This window comes from Medicago sativa, chromosome 3, assembly GCF_051527215.1.
Source record: "Medicago sativa cultivar Bolivia chromosome 3, Bolivia_mono, whole genome shotgun sequence".
In the NCBI taxonomy this organism is placed as follows: domain Eukaryota; kingdom Viridiplantae; phylum Streptophyta; class Magnoliopsida; order Fabales; family Fabaceae; genus Medicago; species Medicago sativa.
The window spans coordinates 74222421-74240466 of NC_140751.1; the positions used below are offsets into that span (position 1 = coordinate 74222421).

Genomic DNA, 18046 nt, shown 5'->3' on the forward strand with positions numbered 1-18046 from the left:
TGCCGAGGAAAACATAACTTCATTTTCTTCAATACTTCTTCTAAAAGTGCTGCATATACAATAACGTTCATTTATTTCTTTGGACTTCCATCATTTATTTATTTTGCTTTTCTAGATCTAGTGGTTTAAAGGTTCTTTGCATTATACAGTACTGTTCCTCACTCTTTAGTTCTATCTCTCATTTGTAGTTCTTCATTCTTCTCTTTCTACTTCTACCTCTGTGCCTTTTCACATAGAAAAACAACAGTGAGATTGTTGAGATAAAAATGGATGAAGATTAATTAGAGAAACGAAGATGAACATAGATTGAAGAAATTGGGTGTGAGAGGGAAGTTCTTGATATGAATTTAGAAAGAAATATGGAGAAAAATAAAATGAAAAGCATCTCATAAAGGATGAATCGAGAATAGGGGATTTTGAATGCAAACATAAATATTGATGTAATTGAGTATTTGATGGTGGATGTGTATGCTCTGCAACGGAATAATGAATATTGTGAGAAGAAGTACCCAAATTGCTGCATATGCAGCACTTTTAGAAGAAGAAGTATTGAAGAAAATGAAGTTATGTTTTCCTCGGCAGTTAACTACCGAGGTTTTCCTCGGTAGTTAACTGCAGCCAGATTTTTAATTCCTTGGCAGTTAACTGTCGAGGGGGCAAAAACGTATTTTACATGTGTGTCCCAGCCTTATGCAATGTGTCAACAACAATTTTCTTGCCCTTATTCACTCCCCTTTCTTTTGTACGTATCTGCCAACAAAAATTAGGTTAAACTAATAGGATCAAACAATTTATTTTAGATTTAAGCATACTTTTGGTCTCAATAAAGTCACTTAATGATGAGTCTCCAATTTCTTCTCTTGAAACTCTAGTCTCACAACATATTGAATTCTTAAATTTATAAAAAAAAAAATTAAAATTTATTTCATATCTCATTTTGTTTGTAAAATCGTATTTTCATAATTATGAAAATAAAAGGATTAATGCCATTAAACCTATTTGTTAAAATGAAATATCATTTATTTAAATCATAAAAGATTAGTAAATCACAATTTTTTTTACAAGATATGATTATGTGAAATTTTTAAATGAAAATAAAAATATTATCAGTGAAATTTTATTTTGAAAAAGAATATATAAAAGAGGGAGCAAGGATAATTATGGTCTTTTGCTTGGTGGGAAGGACATGGTGAGAAGGAAAGAATTTGGACAGACAATATAATAATGTATGGATCTTTCTCATTTCCCTCCCATTTTGGTAGGCATAATAAAAGAAAGGTAAAAAAAAAAAGAAAGGTAAATAATGGTAGGGATGATAAAAGAAAGGTAAATTAATCACAAAAAAAGAAGAAGGGAAATGATAGCTGCAGCCTGCAGCACTTCTTTTCTATAGTAGTATCCCTTTTTTTGTCCCTTTATTCTTAGAAGGGATACTCCCAAAGGCATCCGCGGAGTGCTTCGATTATCTATTGCCTACATCATGTTATTGGTATGTTATTATCCATATTTGTTCAACACTAATTTGTTAGATGGAAAATATTTGGTGGACAATTAAACACCTCAGTGACACCATAAAAACAGAGAAATAGACGGAGTGATATACCGTTAGTGTTGTGATAGAAAGAAAAAATAGGAAAAAAAAGGTTTGAATGAATGTATAAAAGTTAGAGATATTTAAATATAATAGTTTCTATTTTTTTTTCAAAGAAAATATAAGAGTTGTATTTTGAAATGATACAATAAGCAATTTTTTTAAAGGAAGGAAATTTGTTTTCCTAATTTTCCAAGAATTGCAGCAAATAAACTACAAATAAACTGTAGAATAGTATATTTTGCTTCTATCTCTTATTATAATCTTTAGACTAGTAATTAAACACTCTTTCACAATTTCACAATTTACAATAGCATTGACAACAACAATCACCCAAACACTCTTCTATTATGTAAAATACATATGTACCATTTCATACAAGACCTATTCTCAAATTGATGATATTCATATATATATATATATTTTACCCGATAAAAGAGTCGTGGTTGAAACAAAAGTGTTAAAATTGTCGTTACTAACACTACTCAATAATTAATAAAATTACGTAATATATTAAAATTGTCTTTCTTTTTTGTATAGGTATTGATTCCAAATTGTCCTTTAATTAAGGCTTTAGTTAACAACTAATACTAAAAAAATATTAAATTAGTTAAGAGCATTTTTATAATAAAATAAAAAATTCATCAAGTAATTTAAAAATAATATTTTTCGAGAAAAATTAAAAGCGAATTTGTAGTTAAAGATGTAATATTTTTCAAATGCGAGTAATGTTGCAAGTTTGAACACACGCTCCAACTTAATTAGCATTTCCCTACTTTTTATCATAAAAATACACTTATAAAACCAAACTTATTAGTAAAAAAAAAAAAAAAGACCAAACTTATACTACTTTTTTTTTTGGAAGGATTATACTACTTTTTTTTGAAAAACAAACTTATAGTATTTAACATTTTAACTTCATTGATTGTATATATTTTCATGACGGTAGAAATGCACAGAAAATAACCATATGTTTGATTTTATATTAAAATAACCTATGTTTGACTGTAATTATTCTTTAAATAATGACTGTTAATTTTTTTTCTATTTATTTTCTTTAAATAATGACTGTTTATTTAATTACAATAAATTTTCCAGACCAATTTTAAATTATATACACCGTTTGAACGCAAAATAAAATTAATAACAGCATTAATATTTTGACAATTTGACTTTGACCTGTTTCCGATTTACTCATGAAACAGTATCTCACAGACAAATATGATCACAATGTTCCTGCATCATCCCATGTGAGATGCTTCAAGAAATCAAAGCATAACTCTTCAAAATTGTAAGCTGAGAAAACTTAAAAAAAAAAAAAAACAAAAAAAAAAAAAGGATAATAAACAATGAACAATTTACATTATATCTGATCTAAGTAAAAATCTGAAAAGAAAATGAAGAAAAAAAACTTTGGATCTGTCTAATCTAGTTCCATTCCCACCTATCAAACAGTTGTAGGTTCAATACAAAGCTTTGGAGTTTGAACTTGAATCTGTTGAACCTGTAAACTTCTCAATGGAGCCAAACTTGAACCTGATCTTCTTTTCCAAAGACTATTCTCACCTTTGTTTCCTTCTTCCAACTTATTCACCTTCTTGATCACTGGCAAAGGAGGATCCATTTCATCAATTTTTATACCAACAGCAACATTTTCATTCCTAACACACCTTTCAATATTTTTGGGCACCTTCACAATATTAGTACTATTACCTACCACCCTTTGCTTGGTTTTTGTGGTGGTAGAAGTAGTTGAGGGGGTGCTAATAAGATTCTTACTAGAGAAAAGTTTTTTGAGTTTGGAGTATTTCACAACTGGTGAAATAATTGAGGGGGTGTTACTTTTGTTGTTGAAACTGAGCAACTTGTATTGTGAAGTTGGGAATCCAGCTATTTTGTTGTTTCTTTTGACTTGACCCATGCAACCTATTTTTGGTGATAAAGGGTCATTGCAAGAAGAAGATGGATTGATTCTACACCTTGGAAGATTCACATCTTTGATGGAGGGTCTTGAGCATAACATTGGAAGGAATGTGTTTTTGTGATGGTTGTTGTAAAATTGATGATGGTTTTCAAATTTTTGATTGCCCATGTTTCTTAATTTTTTAAAAGAAACAAATTTTAGGACCAAAATTGAGAAAGAGAGAGAGGGTTGAGAATGGTGTTGGATTTTTTTTTCCTTTTAAAGGGGGAGAAGAGTGAAGAACAAAGTGAGAGTGAGAGAGAATGGAAGGACAAGAATATAAGAAAGTGTCAGAGGAAATGACTAGGTCGTTCTCCTTTTGGTTTTGGGCGTTGTTTTTGTGTTGTGTTGCTCTTTCAATCTGAGAGTTTGAGGTTATCAAATATGTACTACAAGCCTAGCTAGCTTATGTGTTGTTTTGTGATTGTGACCTTTTATTTTAATGAAATGATTTTTGGATCAAGTCTTGTGTGTTACAGGGATTATAAGATAAGATTCTTATAAATTCACAAAATGAAAAGTGATAGAAGAAAATATATTAAATAATATACACACTTCGATCACATTTATAAAAAAAAACTATTTTTTATATTCATTGAATACATAATGTATTTGGTCTATAATATAGACCAAATACATTAAATATTCATTAAATCTAAAAAAATATATTTTTGTTTATAAATGTGACCGAATTGAGTATATACTTGGATGTTCGAAAAACACAACGTTTAATATATTAGAAATAAAAAAAAGGAAATGCTAGCGATTGTCCCTAAACACTTTTTAAGAAAATTAAATGATAAATTTTAATAAAAAACTGTGTATTTAATATATTAGAAATTAAAATATTTAATTTTTTAAAAAATAATTTTCTACTTGAAAAAAGGATAACATGTGCCCTAAAGGTACAAGTTAACGCTACCTTTTCTTAATGGTGCATTGGTTAGAAAGACAAGAAAAATTATGATTGCAAAGAAGGAGTCTCGTGGAAGAAAAACTGTACACATGCAATAAAATTTCAGAGAGAGGAGTGACGAAGGACCACTATAGAGTGTGGAATGGATTGATTTTATTTGGAATTATGCAGAGATCAGATCAGAGAGCAGGTTTTGTCTTTCTGATTGAGTATTAACCACTTCACTACAAAATTTTATGTCTGGAAAATGGGAAGGACTAGTAATGGGTACAGCTAGCTATAGCATCTTCTTCTATATATGTGCTTACTTGTGTGTGACTCATGTATGTGGGATCTGAGTTGAGTGGATCTAATGGTAGTAAAGTACTCATAACTGTAGGGGTAAAGTAAAATCATTGGATGGGCAAGACCTACCCTTCATTGTCCCCCCTTTTAACACTTTGTTTTGGCGTGGAATGAATGAGGGAATAAAGAAAGAGGGGGAAATTATGTGGAAAAACAAGAGAAAATGGTTAGAAAAATATAGTGTATTTCTAAGTTATTTAAACGAAGACGAATGTAGTCTAGGTGAATAAAAAAATGTTTGTTTATAAGGCAAAAAATATGGCTAAGATATAACATAAATACTAAATAATTAGTAAAATTTATTCATTCATTAAAGAGGGGTCAATTTTTGACCCAAAACCACATCTCTAAATCGTTTTTCTCAATTACTTTTATTTAAATAAATAATTTCACATCCATTTAATTTTTTCTTTAGTGTATTCGTCGTCTTAATGCGACATTTTTTTGTTCGTCGTCTTTGTGTGACGTTGTTTGTCTTTTCTGTCTTTTTCATGTGTTTGTTCAGTTCAGATTGTTATATTAGTTTCGATGTAGTGCAGATCCAATCAATGACTTTGACGTCTTCAACATTGCAAATCCGAAGACATGATTACTCTAGAGACTTGAATACAATCATATTTGTAAGCTTACATACATTGGCGTCTTATGCTATTAACATGGATGTTGCAAGTTTGTTCGCATATTCATCTTTTTTGCTTTTAGCGAATTTGTATTGTATTGACGTACTCTTTCAGTTTGAATGAATGAATATCGTTAATTTTTAGTCAATTTTTTTTTGAAAAGTAATTTGAATTTATTAAATGCCTTATTATTTATTTTATAAACTTTTTATTTCTTCATTTTATGACTTAAACAACTTACGATACACATTTCTCCAAGTAAAAAAGTGCAAGAAAAACTTGTCATGCACATTGCTCGTCATCTTTGTTGGTGATTTCCAAAATAATGGAATCACTTTAGAACCAAAAGTTGTAACTATTCATGGGAATCATTCATATACATTGGAACATTATTATTTATTGATAGATAATGAACCATGACATTGATTCAAGTGTATATGGTTATAACATTTGGCAAAATGGTGCTTAATGAACCATAACATTGATTCAAGTGTATATGATCATAACCTTTGGCAAATGGGTGCTTAATGAATCATAGCATTGATTCAAGTCAAAGGGGTGTCTTCTCTAATGTGAAGAGCCATATAATGCACTATAAATGTTTGGTATTTGGGCATTAGTTGGATACACAAGAACACTACAACACACAATTTTGGACAGAATTTTGTTACATTAACAACATAATTCTTCATCATTCTCTTACTCTAAATCATCCATCAATTCTCTAATGCATGAGTGAATTGTTGGAACCATAAATCTGTAAAATACTGTTAGGAGATACGCTTGGTGTGGTTGTGCAATACACGTCAAGGAACTCATAGTATCCTGAAGGGGATTCGCCGGTCATTCCTTATTGCATCCAATATACAGTTATTGGTGGGGGCGAATCGAACCTAAAGATTCGCCGGTCATTCCTATATTGCATCCAATATACAATTATTGTATCATCCATAATTGACAAACTTCCTCCTTCATGGAAAGATTTCAAACGAACCATGAAGCATAAGAAGGAAGACATTTCTCTTGAGCAACTTGGCAATCACCTTCGTTTAGAAGAAGAATACCAAAAACAAGAAGGTATTAAGAATCATGTCACTCAAGAGAAGGTTCATGTTATGGAAGAAGGAAATTCAAGCAAATCTTCCAAAAAGAGAAATCATGAAAATGATAAGTCTTATCAAAACCACAATGGTAATAACAACAAAAAGAAAAGGAAAGGTGAATGTTACTTTTGTGGGAAAGAAGGACACTTCAAGAATGAGTGCAGGTTCTTTAAAAAGAAGAACAAAGAAAAGAATTCAAGAGCAACAAATAATGATTTTGTTGCGGTCATTTCTGAAATCAACATGATTGAAGATGTTGATTCTTGGTGGATAGACTCTGCTGCTACTCGCCATGTGTGCTAAAACAAGAAAATGTTCAAGACCATCAATGAAGATGGGAGTGTTTTGTACATGGGAAATGCTTCAACTGTGCAAGTCCAAGGAAAAGGGACCATAGAGATTGAATTCACTTCTGGAAAAACACTTACTCTTAAAGATGTATTTTATGTTCCTGAAGTTAGGAAGAACTTGATTTCTGTACCATTACTTAATAAGAATGGGTTCAAATCTGTATTTGAGGGAGATAAATTTATCCTCTCAAAGGGGGGTGTGTTTGTAGGAAAGGGATATTTGTGTGAGAATATGTTCAAATGTAATGTTGCAAATATTAATAATAATAATATGATTTCTGCTTATATTGTTGAGTCTTGTGATTTATGGCATATGCGATTAGGACATGTTAATTTTAGAAAATTGGAGGATATGATGAAATCAAATCTAATTCCTAATTTTGATAAAAACTTTGATTCATGTACTACTTGCATGTTGACTAAAATTACAAGACAACCTTTTAAAAGTGTTAAAAGAAGTTCTAGGGTGCTAGATTTAATTCATTCAGATGTATGTGATTTACATGGTTGGCCCACCATTGGTGGTAAAAAGTATTTTGTTACTTTCATTGATGATTGCACTCGATTTTGTTATGTTTATTTAATGCATTCAAAAGATGAAGTCTTAGATAAATTCAAAATATTTAAAGCACAAGTAGAACTTCAGCATGAAACTTTCATTAAATGCTTTAGAAGTGATAGGGGAGGATAGTTCTATCATCCGAGTTATTTTGAATCCATTGGTATTGTGCATCAAGTAACTGCACCATACACCCCACAACAAAATGGAATAGTGGAAAGGAAGAATAAGACTTTGGTAGAAATGGTTAATGCCATGTTGTCCTATTCTGGATTATCTAAAGGATATTGGGGTGAAGCAATGCTAACAGCATGTTACATCCTCAATAGGGTTCCAAACAAAAGGAACAAAATAACCCCATATGAACTTTGGAAACAAAGGAAGCCGACTCTTAATTATTTAAAAGTTTGGGGTTGTAGAGCAATTGTGAAAGTGCCTGAACCAAAAAGAAAGAAATTGGGTGAAAGAGGAATTGAATGTGTATTTTTAGGCTATGCAGAAAATAGCAAAGCATACAAATTCTTGACTATTGAATCGAATGACTCATATTCTGTTAATACAGTAATTGAGTCAAGAGATGCAATTTTTCAAGAAGATAGATTTAACTCAATTTCTTATCCCAAGGATATTGTTCATTCTAATGTACAAAATTTAGAAAACAATGAATCTAATGTAGATAAATTAGGTCTTTATTTTCTTTTATCATTACAAATTCCATTTTTTAAGGCAAGCAAGTTTATAGCACAAAAGTTAAATAAAATCAAGAGGTTCTCGTAGAGTACTACGAATATTTAGGGTGCTTAACACCTTTTCTAAATATAACCAACCCCCGAACCCTTAATCCCTAAAAATGTGATATTTGAACCTTTTTCCACTTTCTTTTGAAAAGAATTAAATGTTCAGTCGTGAAATAAAAATTGGGTCGAACGCCAATCAAATGGCCTTTTGACCGTCCGAAAAATGACGCGACAGTACCATTGATAAATTCAAGGCTAGACTAGTTGCTAAAGGGTTTACACAAAAAGAAGGCATTGATTATTTTGATACATATGCACCTGTTGCAAGAATAGCATCAATCAGAATGCTAATTGCACTGGCATCCATCCATAAGTTTGTAATCCATCAAATGGATGTTAAAACTGCCTTCCTAAATGGAGAGTTGGATGAAGAGGTATATATGAAACAACCGGAAGGGTTTGTGATCAAAGGTCAAGAAGATAAAGTGTGTAAATTAACTAAGTCTTTATATGGGTTGAAACAAGCACCCAACCAATGGCACCAAAAGTTTGACCAAGTTGTGTTAGCCAACGGATACATCATAAATGAATCTGACAAGTGTATTTACAGTAAATTCCAAAATGGAAAAGGGGTCATGATTTGCTTATATGTAGATGACATGTTGATCTTTGGTACAAGTATAAATGAGGTAGAAGAAACTAAAGCTTTCTTATCCAAAAATTTTGATATGAAAGATTTAGGAGAAGCTGATGTGATTTTAGGAATTAAAATCATAAGAGATGGTAACCATATTGGTTTATCCCAATCTCATTACATAGAAAAGGTGCTTCAGAAATTCAATCATTTAGATTGTAAACCTATATCTACCCCATTTGACCAAACTGTCAGTTTGCAACCAAACAAAGGTTGTCCGGTGGCACAACTTGAATATTCTAAAGTAATTGGATGCTTGATGTATGCTATGACTTGTACTAGACCTGACATAGCATATGCTGTTGGAAGGTTAAGTCGGTATACTAGCAATCCAAGTAAAGAACACTGGCACGCTGTGAAAAGAGTATTAAAATACTTAAAGGGAACAATGAATTATTGTTTAACATATAGTGGAGAGCCTTCTGTTTTGGAAGGATACACAGACGCTAGTTGGGTAACATATGTTGAAGATCATGCTTCCACAAGTGGATGGATCTTCAACCTTGGTGGAGGTGCAGTTTCTTGGGGTTCAAAGAAACAAACATGCATTGCCGACTCCACCATGGCTGCAGAATTTAGTGCATTGGCTGCAGGGAGTAAAGAGGCAGAATGGCTAAGAAATTTATTATATGACATACCAGTTTGGCAAAAGCCAATGGCGCCAGTATCCATACATTGTGATAGTCAATCCACACTATCAAAAGCTTATAGCCAAGTTTATAATGGGAAATCAAGGCATATTGGTTTAAGACATAGCTATGTAAGAGACTTGATTTCTAATGGAGTAATTTCCATCATGTTCGTAAGAACAGAGAAGAATCTTGCAGATCCTTTGACGAAAGGTCTGACAAAGGATATGGTGTTGAAGACATCATTGGGGATGGGACTCAAGCCCATATCTAATTGATTACCAATAGTGGAAACTCAACCCACACTTGAGTAGCATCAAGTCTTGGGTTCAATGGTGAAAGTACACTATTAGAGTAATTGTAGTACTTGACAATAGATACATCCCAATGGTAAAAGTACTTGGACCATAAGAAGAAAAAAGGTAGGATGAGGTTTTCCTCTTAATGGACATATAGCATATATTTGCTGGAATGCATACTTATGGGGCATTCCCGATATAGTCTACCTATGTGAGAATGAAGTTTGGTCGCTTCACGGAGTTCAAGGGCTTGACTCTTAAATTCTCATGAAAAGGGATATATGACACAAGACCTTCTTAATGTGTCATTTTACAAGTCTCTTTATCAACAGTACCGAGATTCTATGTGTAAGTTATGCACACTTGTTCTAATGAATAGTTGGTTCAAAGCTTCCCTACCATACTATTTGGGAATGAGCGAAAACTTAACTTACTAAGTAATGGTTCAAATCGCGAGATACCATTATCTGAAGGCATGGAATTTCCGGATTTATGTGATTTAGTATTTTGAAAATGGTGGGGGATTGTTGGTGATTTCCAAAATAATGGAATCACTTTAGAATCAAAAGTTGTAACTATTCATGGGAATCATTCATATACATTGGAACATTATTATTTATTGATAGATAATGAACCATGACATTGATTCAAGTGTATATGGTTATAACATTTGGCAAAAGGGTGCTTAATGAACCATAGCATTGATTCAAGTGTATATGATCATAACCTTTGGCAAAGGGGTGCTTAATGAATCATAGCATTGATTCAAGTCAAAGGGGTGTCTTCTCTAATGTGAAGAGCCATATAATGCACTATAAATGCTTGGCATTTGGGCATTAGTTGGATACACAAGAACACTACAACACACAATTTTGGACAGAATTTTGTTACATTAACAACATAATTCTTCATCATTCTCTTACTCTAAATCATCCATCAATTCTCTAATGCATGAGTGAATTGTTGGAACCATAAATCTGTAAAATACTGTTAGGAGATACGCTTGGTGTGGTTGTGCAATACACGTCAAGGAACTCATAGTATCATGAAGGGGATTCGCCGGTCATTCCTTATTGCATCAAATATACAGTTATTGGTGGGGGCGAATCGAACCTAAAGGTTAGTATGGAAACCCCATGCGCTTTGAGTTTACATGCATAACCATTAAACTTTTCAGGTTTCAAGTGCAGCAGCCTCTTCCCAACAATCAAGATATACAACAATATTTGGAATTTATGTGCACACTTCATCATAGTCATCTTCATCATCTTCTTGGTCAAATTATTGCAGCAGACCCCCAACCCAAGTTCCAACAATCTTTGCATCTTTGGTGGAAAAAGGAAAGCCTTTAAGAGGAATTTTGTTGATTTGGCATACAACTTCGTAACTTATTTGGAAGACAAAGAACACTCAAATTTTCAACTCAAAGGACCCCAAAGTAGAAGAGGAGGTGAATTCCATTAAAAAGCTATCATGGGAATGGTTATTAGGAAATAAACCGACTACTCTATGTATTTATTATGAATGATTCAAGTTTCCTCTATATTGTTCTTTGAGATAATTTGTTTTTCTTTTGGTTGGTCGTTGGGTTTCTCTCTTTGGAATGGTGAATACTACTTGCACTTCATCATATTGTAAGATTTAATACCTCTTCTACCTATCTCTTCTTTTTAGTAATAAAGTTTGCTATTAGAATTTTTTTTACGAGTCTCACATCTTTTTACTAGCAAGTTAAAATGAACACAAACTTTAAAAAATTAAAATAAGAAATATTTTTCACAAAAGTAACGGATCCTAAATTGCTTGAATTTTGTATATATGACCAATTGATCAATATAGTGTAGGATGATTCAATAGTGGACTGTTTTTATCTGTCTTTGTAATATGTTAAGTTTGTCACAAGAATTAGAAACATGCCAAGTACTTACTATAGTAGCAATTTAAATGCCCCTAGAACTCGTTATTGTAGCTATGGATGATTGAATATGTTAAGTTGAGTGTAATGATGATTGAATATGATTATGATGAATATGAAATGTAGATGTAGGTTCAAACTTCAAATTAATGTAGTTTGAGGTTGAAGAGTCAAACTATGGTGATCTAGTTCCCGTGTTTTGCGGAGTTGGCCCACCATGTCAAAGACATCTTCACACCATTAATCCGACTTGGTCTATCCTACATATGCCACGCAATAGAGTGAAATGAGAGCTGCTTCTTCGTCTTGTTGCTACTAAATATGATTAACTATGTGGTCAGCAACATTAATTAACTTAAACTTCTCATTCAAAATGGGAGTATAATTTAATTTAATCCATGCTTCCCAACATGGTTGACATGGTGGTGATTGGAGGGCAGTCTTTCCTAACGGTTTTGGGTGGTTAGTCCTTTTGCTAAATTAAGCATCCGTCATCCTATTTTGTAAGTTTCATTTCACATTTCATATAGTTAAGAAAAATTAATCTATATTTTAGAGTTTAACCGCAAAACGTACACAATAATGCAAATACAAGTGACGATTTATCAAACATGTGTTTTATTATATCAAATGTTGTTGCAGCTTTTTATTAATCTGAGTTTTATTTAAGGGGCATATATTTATTATCGAATTGTCATTTGCGTTTAGATGTTTTCAACATTAAACTTTTATATTTCACAATAAAGTAATAATATTAAAGTTATGTATGGAATATAACAACAATGTGGAATTGTACAAAAAAAAAAAAAAACAATGTGGAAGATGGCATATATTCTAGGGATAATTTTTTTCCCTTAAAAATGTGGTTATAATTAGAGAGGGAGTAGTAGGAAGCACACAATGTATAGCAGAGACGGAGTGAAAAATTTAGTTTAAGGGGACCAAATTTAAGAGCATAACATAGTAAAGAAAAAACAAAATTTTATATGCGTATATAATGTACACAAGAAATTTAAGAATTTATTTGATATATGCAAAGTTAATATATATCTAAAATTATAAGAAATTTCAAAGATATAAGAAAGATAAGTTTCTTGAGGCTTCCTTAAGTATTACGAGAATAAAGAAGATTTATTAACAGTAGAGAAAGAAAATAAAAAACAACAAAAATACAAAGGTAGAAGGAGAAATTCAAGTTGATATCACTGGCACCGAATCGTTGGTATGATTGAGAGTGTGCAAACAACACTACATGCAATAAGTCAAAAAATTTGAGTGAAATTGCGACAAGTAATCATAAATTGATGGTCTAGTTATAGGTTCTTCTGTAAATTACAGAAAAAATTTCACTTTATTTTTCAATGTCATGCATTCTAGTTAAGGATTCGTGCAATTAAAGTTTGGAATTTACGTGTACAAGGCTAAATATATTGAATAAAAAAAGTTTTTTTTTTATTAATGATCATACAAAGTTTACAGAAAATAACTATAGTGACAAAAAAATATAATAGCATAATAATATGAAGAAAAAAAACTATTGAAAGTTTTAGGGGACCGTGATCTCTATTGATCCCTCTTCTAGTTCCATCCTTAATGTCTAGGACTCCATTTTCACTATTACGACATTTTAAATTTATTTTATAGAGTTAATTGTTAAACACATGCACACTAAACATTGAAAAGTGGAGAATTAATAGTTCGAATTTGAGCTTCAACGTATCAAATATATATACATTCTTTTCGTTAGATTTGTGCTTTGCAAGACTATTACAATATTATTTAGAGAATTATTCTTCCTTGTTGGTGAACTAACTAGAAATAAGTTTACTCTGGTCTTATGTCAAAATATATAATTAAATTGAAAATCTAATTAACATATCAACTTTCTTCTCTTCTCTCAGTGTCAGACCTCAAACTGAGTTTTTAGAGGTTGAAGAGAAAACTTGCAACCAAATGACCTCTTAAAAGACAGACAATAACATATCAATTTCAATTGTTGATCGTATATTGTAAAATAACATTTTACTACTTTTACGTTGATATTTATATATATGGGTTCTGCTAACCGGTGCCCCGTGGGCACCGGTTAATCATACCATAAAAGGGAATTATTCCCATAAAAGGAAACTGTTTTTTATTTTATTATAAATTAATTACACAAATTCAATGCATTAACTACTATATAATTAACCAGTGCCCCGGGCACCGGTTAGCATTTCCCTATATTTATTTATGTTTTTTTTTGCAAAGTTATTGATGCTACCATAAGAAAATAAATTTTAATGTATCAATAAATTTTTCGTTTTCTTGCATACTCTCTCTCTAATAAATTTGATTCTCGTATTTATTTTTAAAACAAACAATTACGATACACTATGCTTTCTTCAATAAATTCATTTTTTCTTTTGCATATAATTTATCTCTCCAATAAAATTGAAGGGTCCTTTCTCTTCTCCTCGACAAAAAATTGTCAATTAACACATTGCAAAATAAAATAAAATTTATTCCAACTTCATATTAATCTAAATTTTAACTCAAAATTGGATTAGGTTATTACACACATTAAAGCATTAAAGTAAAAGAAAATCTAAAATGGGGAACACTGATCACGTGGAAAGAAAATCAATTACGAACGTCGGTTGATTCATTTGTTTGCGGCCGACACGCCATCAATGTCTGCATGTGGAAGGCACGTGTTCACCCTTTTATTGGCTGTATCAACTAATTAATTAACGTAAGCAAACTTTTTACGCTAAAAAGAAAGTAAGCAAACTTTTAATTTTACATGTTTGATACTATTCTTTTTCAACTGGTAAATGTCACTCATTAAAATGTAAAGATTAGTGTAATTAGATTTGACCATTTATGTAGGAATATATTTCTCCTCCATGGTTAAAAGTCAATACAATTGTCCTCGTAAGCTTAACTTAGTTGATAAGGACAATGCATAAAATATGCAAGATTTGAGGTTCGAACCCCGACCACCACAAAAAAAGTCAATACAACTAGATAAACTATCCAAATAACTTACATTGATACATAAATCATAAGTCAATATGTATACCTGGTTGAAACCTTCCTCTTATCGATCGAGTCAATATCTTTCACATATAGTTTGTGGCCTAAGAGAAAAGAGAATCCAAAGTCTTTAAAACCATCATGTAAGTTACAGATTCTTTATTTAGCTTGTGTTCAAAATGACTATAGGTGATCTTAGAAATGATCGATTCAATCACATATTGAAAGACCATTAAAATGTTTGATAGGAGGTTGAGATTGACGACATCACACATTAACATTCTTTCGCAATGGAACCTCCAATAAATCAAGTGTGTTTGAGGCTTTCCAACAATCACGTTAATAAACAACTAGAAACAATATATAATTAACAAGACACAACCAAGAAAAATGCTAATGAATTCCTTAGAGACACCCTTTAGAATTTAAAATAGTATGTATTCATTGCATTAAAAATTGAAATGTTTAACCGTGTAAATGTAAATGTTTAAAGGGTAGTGTTAACTTGTGCCCTTAGGGCACATGTTAAGAAACCTAAAAGAAGAAACTTCCTATAAAATTTTGTGCATTTAAATGATTAAAAAGTTAAATATTAAATGCAATGCACACATTTCAATAAGTTTTTTCTATATTTGAATCATTAACTTGTGCCTTGAGGGCACAAGTTAACATTTCCCATGTTTAAAATAGTAAGCACTTCATTTCAAAATATTGAACAATCTCTTTTACACATGATAAAATATTTGTTTCGCTATCAAGTGGAGTGTTGTCTCTTAGATCATATAAATAAAATGGCAGTTAAAAATCGATTAATGCAGTCTAAATTTTAGATCTTATATATCAACTATACATCATTTATGCTTATATTCCATCGTTGTGGAAAAAGTAATTTATACTTTATTAGTGTTTTTCACTACAAAGGTATATTTTTTTTTAGTAAACCACTAAATTTCTCTGTCTCTCTGTAAGTCACTCTCAATTTAGTCCACAATTCGATTAATATTTTAATTTGGTCTCTGTCTCTATGAAAAGTTTATCAATTAGGTTTTTGTCTTTATGTTTTTGTCATATGACGTGAAACCTAATTGAGAAACTTTTGACAAAGACAATGACTAATTTGATATATTAATAGAGTCAATGGCTAATTTAAAAGTGACTTATAAAGACATGGTCCAATTTTGTGGTTTACTCCTATATCTTTTTAAATGACAAATGTTATTAGTTAGTTGACAAATTACTGTTTACTTTTTCTTTCGAGTTTGAACTCAGAACCTTCAACTCCTTATCTCCTAACTCAAACGTTACCAACCATATCAAATCACTAGACCATGTCATTTTCCTCCCTCAGAGTAATATTTTATTTTGCTTTGTGTTATCAAGACAAATAGCTTCCAAGAGAAGCAAGAGAAGTTGCTTTTGGAACCAGGTTTCTCTAAAATCATAACCACGCTTCGGGAACCGAGAAAATTGAGTGATGAAACTTGAGAGTGTGAAGAGATATAAGTCTTCTAACAGTAATATTTGGTTCTCTGTTGGAAACGTCTTCAAATCACATGAGTATAAATTACTCTCTTAGCTTGTTTTTGGAAGCTAAGGGCCCGTTTAATTTATAAAAACATTTTCTATTTTTTTTAATTTCTGTTAATTTTATTTGATAATCAGATGTAAGATATTTTTAATGTGAAAATGTCAAAATTATTTTTATTATTTTTAAAAATGCATCATCTCTAACTAACATAACCAACATTTTATCTTCTCTCTATCACAAATGTTCATTTCAAGAGTCTAAAAGGGCAAGTGCACCAAAGCTCTCGCATACGTAAGGAGGTTTTCATGACTTGAACATGTGACCTCTCAATCTTTTTTTTGACAAAACCTCTCAATCTTATAACAACAACTTTACCGTTGTGTCAAAGCTTCCCTTGTTCACTTCAAGAGTCTCTCATATAATTTTTTTTTTTTTTTTTTACAAAATAAACAGAGAAGTGAAATCGAATAGAAAATACATGAGTAAAAAGTTTAAAATAAGTTAAAAGAGAAATGACTTGAAATAAAAGAAGTTTGACATAACTTAAAAGAAACGAGTCCAAAAAATAATTCACAATAATTGATTGAGTTGAGTGGTAAAGTAGATCAGGCATGCACATACATGCATATCTCCAAATGCGATATTCGATTTGCTATTCTGCACGTAGTACTTCATAGCTTACTATTCAAAAGGGTCCAATTGTTTGCTCCTTTAGCATCAGAAGATGCTTAGCTGCACGTTGGTCAGACAAGTCAGAGTTCATTTGTCCCTGAACAAGATCCTAAATCAAGAGAAACTGGATTATTTTTATTTTTTTTGACTTATTTGAACTTATCTACTACTAACATAAATTTTGAGAGTTTGTTTGAAGCTTATAAAAATAGCTTAAAGATTTAACAAAAAATAATTTAACTTCATTTTATCTTTTTTATAGAGAAATGACTTATATATGAGCACTTATTATGATAAGTGTTTGTGCTATACGCCGCAAATAAGTTATTTATTCAATGAGGGCCCTAACCTCGGTGTTTTTTATTTGAGAAACTCAGCAATCATTTTCAGTTTGCCCATAACTGTGCTTTACAAGGAAGGCGGCAACAGGGTCAGGCTTCATACATACATCGTATAATATAATACTTCCAATTGCATTAAAGGGAATAAAATAAAATTATTACATAAACACAAGAGCAACAGACAAAGCAATGGTGCTATCCAGCGTTGTCGTAGAAAATGATGCACAAGCAATTTTCTTGATATGGTGGTCAATATTTCTAATCAAAGATCCCATAAGTTCAAAAATGGAAATAAAACACCTAGATTTGGATATGCAATCATGTCTCAACTCTCAAGTATTTTATGTATTCTAGTTTCAAATTGTTGTGCACGAGAATGACATGTATATTTGTTCGAGATTAGGTTAGATATGGTTGGTGCAAGAAGCATGCACCTGTAGGGGGAGGGTAATCTTGGTCTGGTTTCAAATCTGACTGTTTGATTTCCATGTTTCCTAGCCCTTCCAGTTGTTTGAACCCATGACATAATTCACGAAACATGCAATCATGCAATACATGCAATGAAACACCAAACCACGAACACCGTGGTAATTTAACTGTGTTCCCAGTGGTAAGACATAGTGAAAGTGCACAGGACTAGTTAAAGTGATATCCCTCTTCAAATATCACATTTCTTGATCCATTATTACCAGTATAGTATACAGGGTTAACTGAACTAAACTAGATTTGCCTCTTCGCATTCTTTTCCATCCATTGCAAAACCAAA

The 18046-nt window shown here is 31.4% G+C and overlaps 1 protein-coding gene across 1 annotated transcript; it reads right to left on the minus strand.

Moving 5' to 3' along the window:
- Positions 1 to 2716: 2716 nt before the first annotated feature.
- Positions 2717 to 3981, minus strand: LOC146940096 (myotubularin-like protein). Its single transcript, XM_085753711.1, has one exon. The coding sequence runs from the start codon at positions 3681 to 3683 to the stop codon at positions 3039 to 3041; it is 645 nt and encodes a 214-aa protein (XP_085609837.1). The 5' UTR covers positions 3684 to 3981; the 3' UTR covers positions 2717 to 3038.
- Between the last annotated feature and the right edge of the window lie 14065 nt (positions 3982 to 18046).

Bases quoted from the DNA above. Each gene is read 5' to 3' on its own strand.
- LOC146940096 (XM_085753711.1), bottom strand. From the start codon at position 3,683: ATGGGCAATCAAAAATTTGAAAACCATCATCAATTTTACAACAACCAT.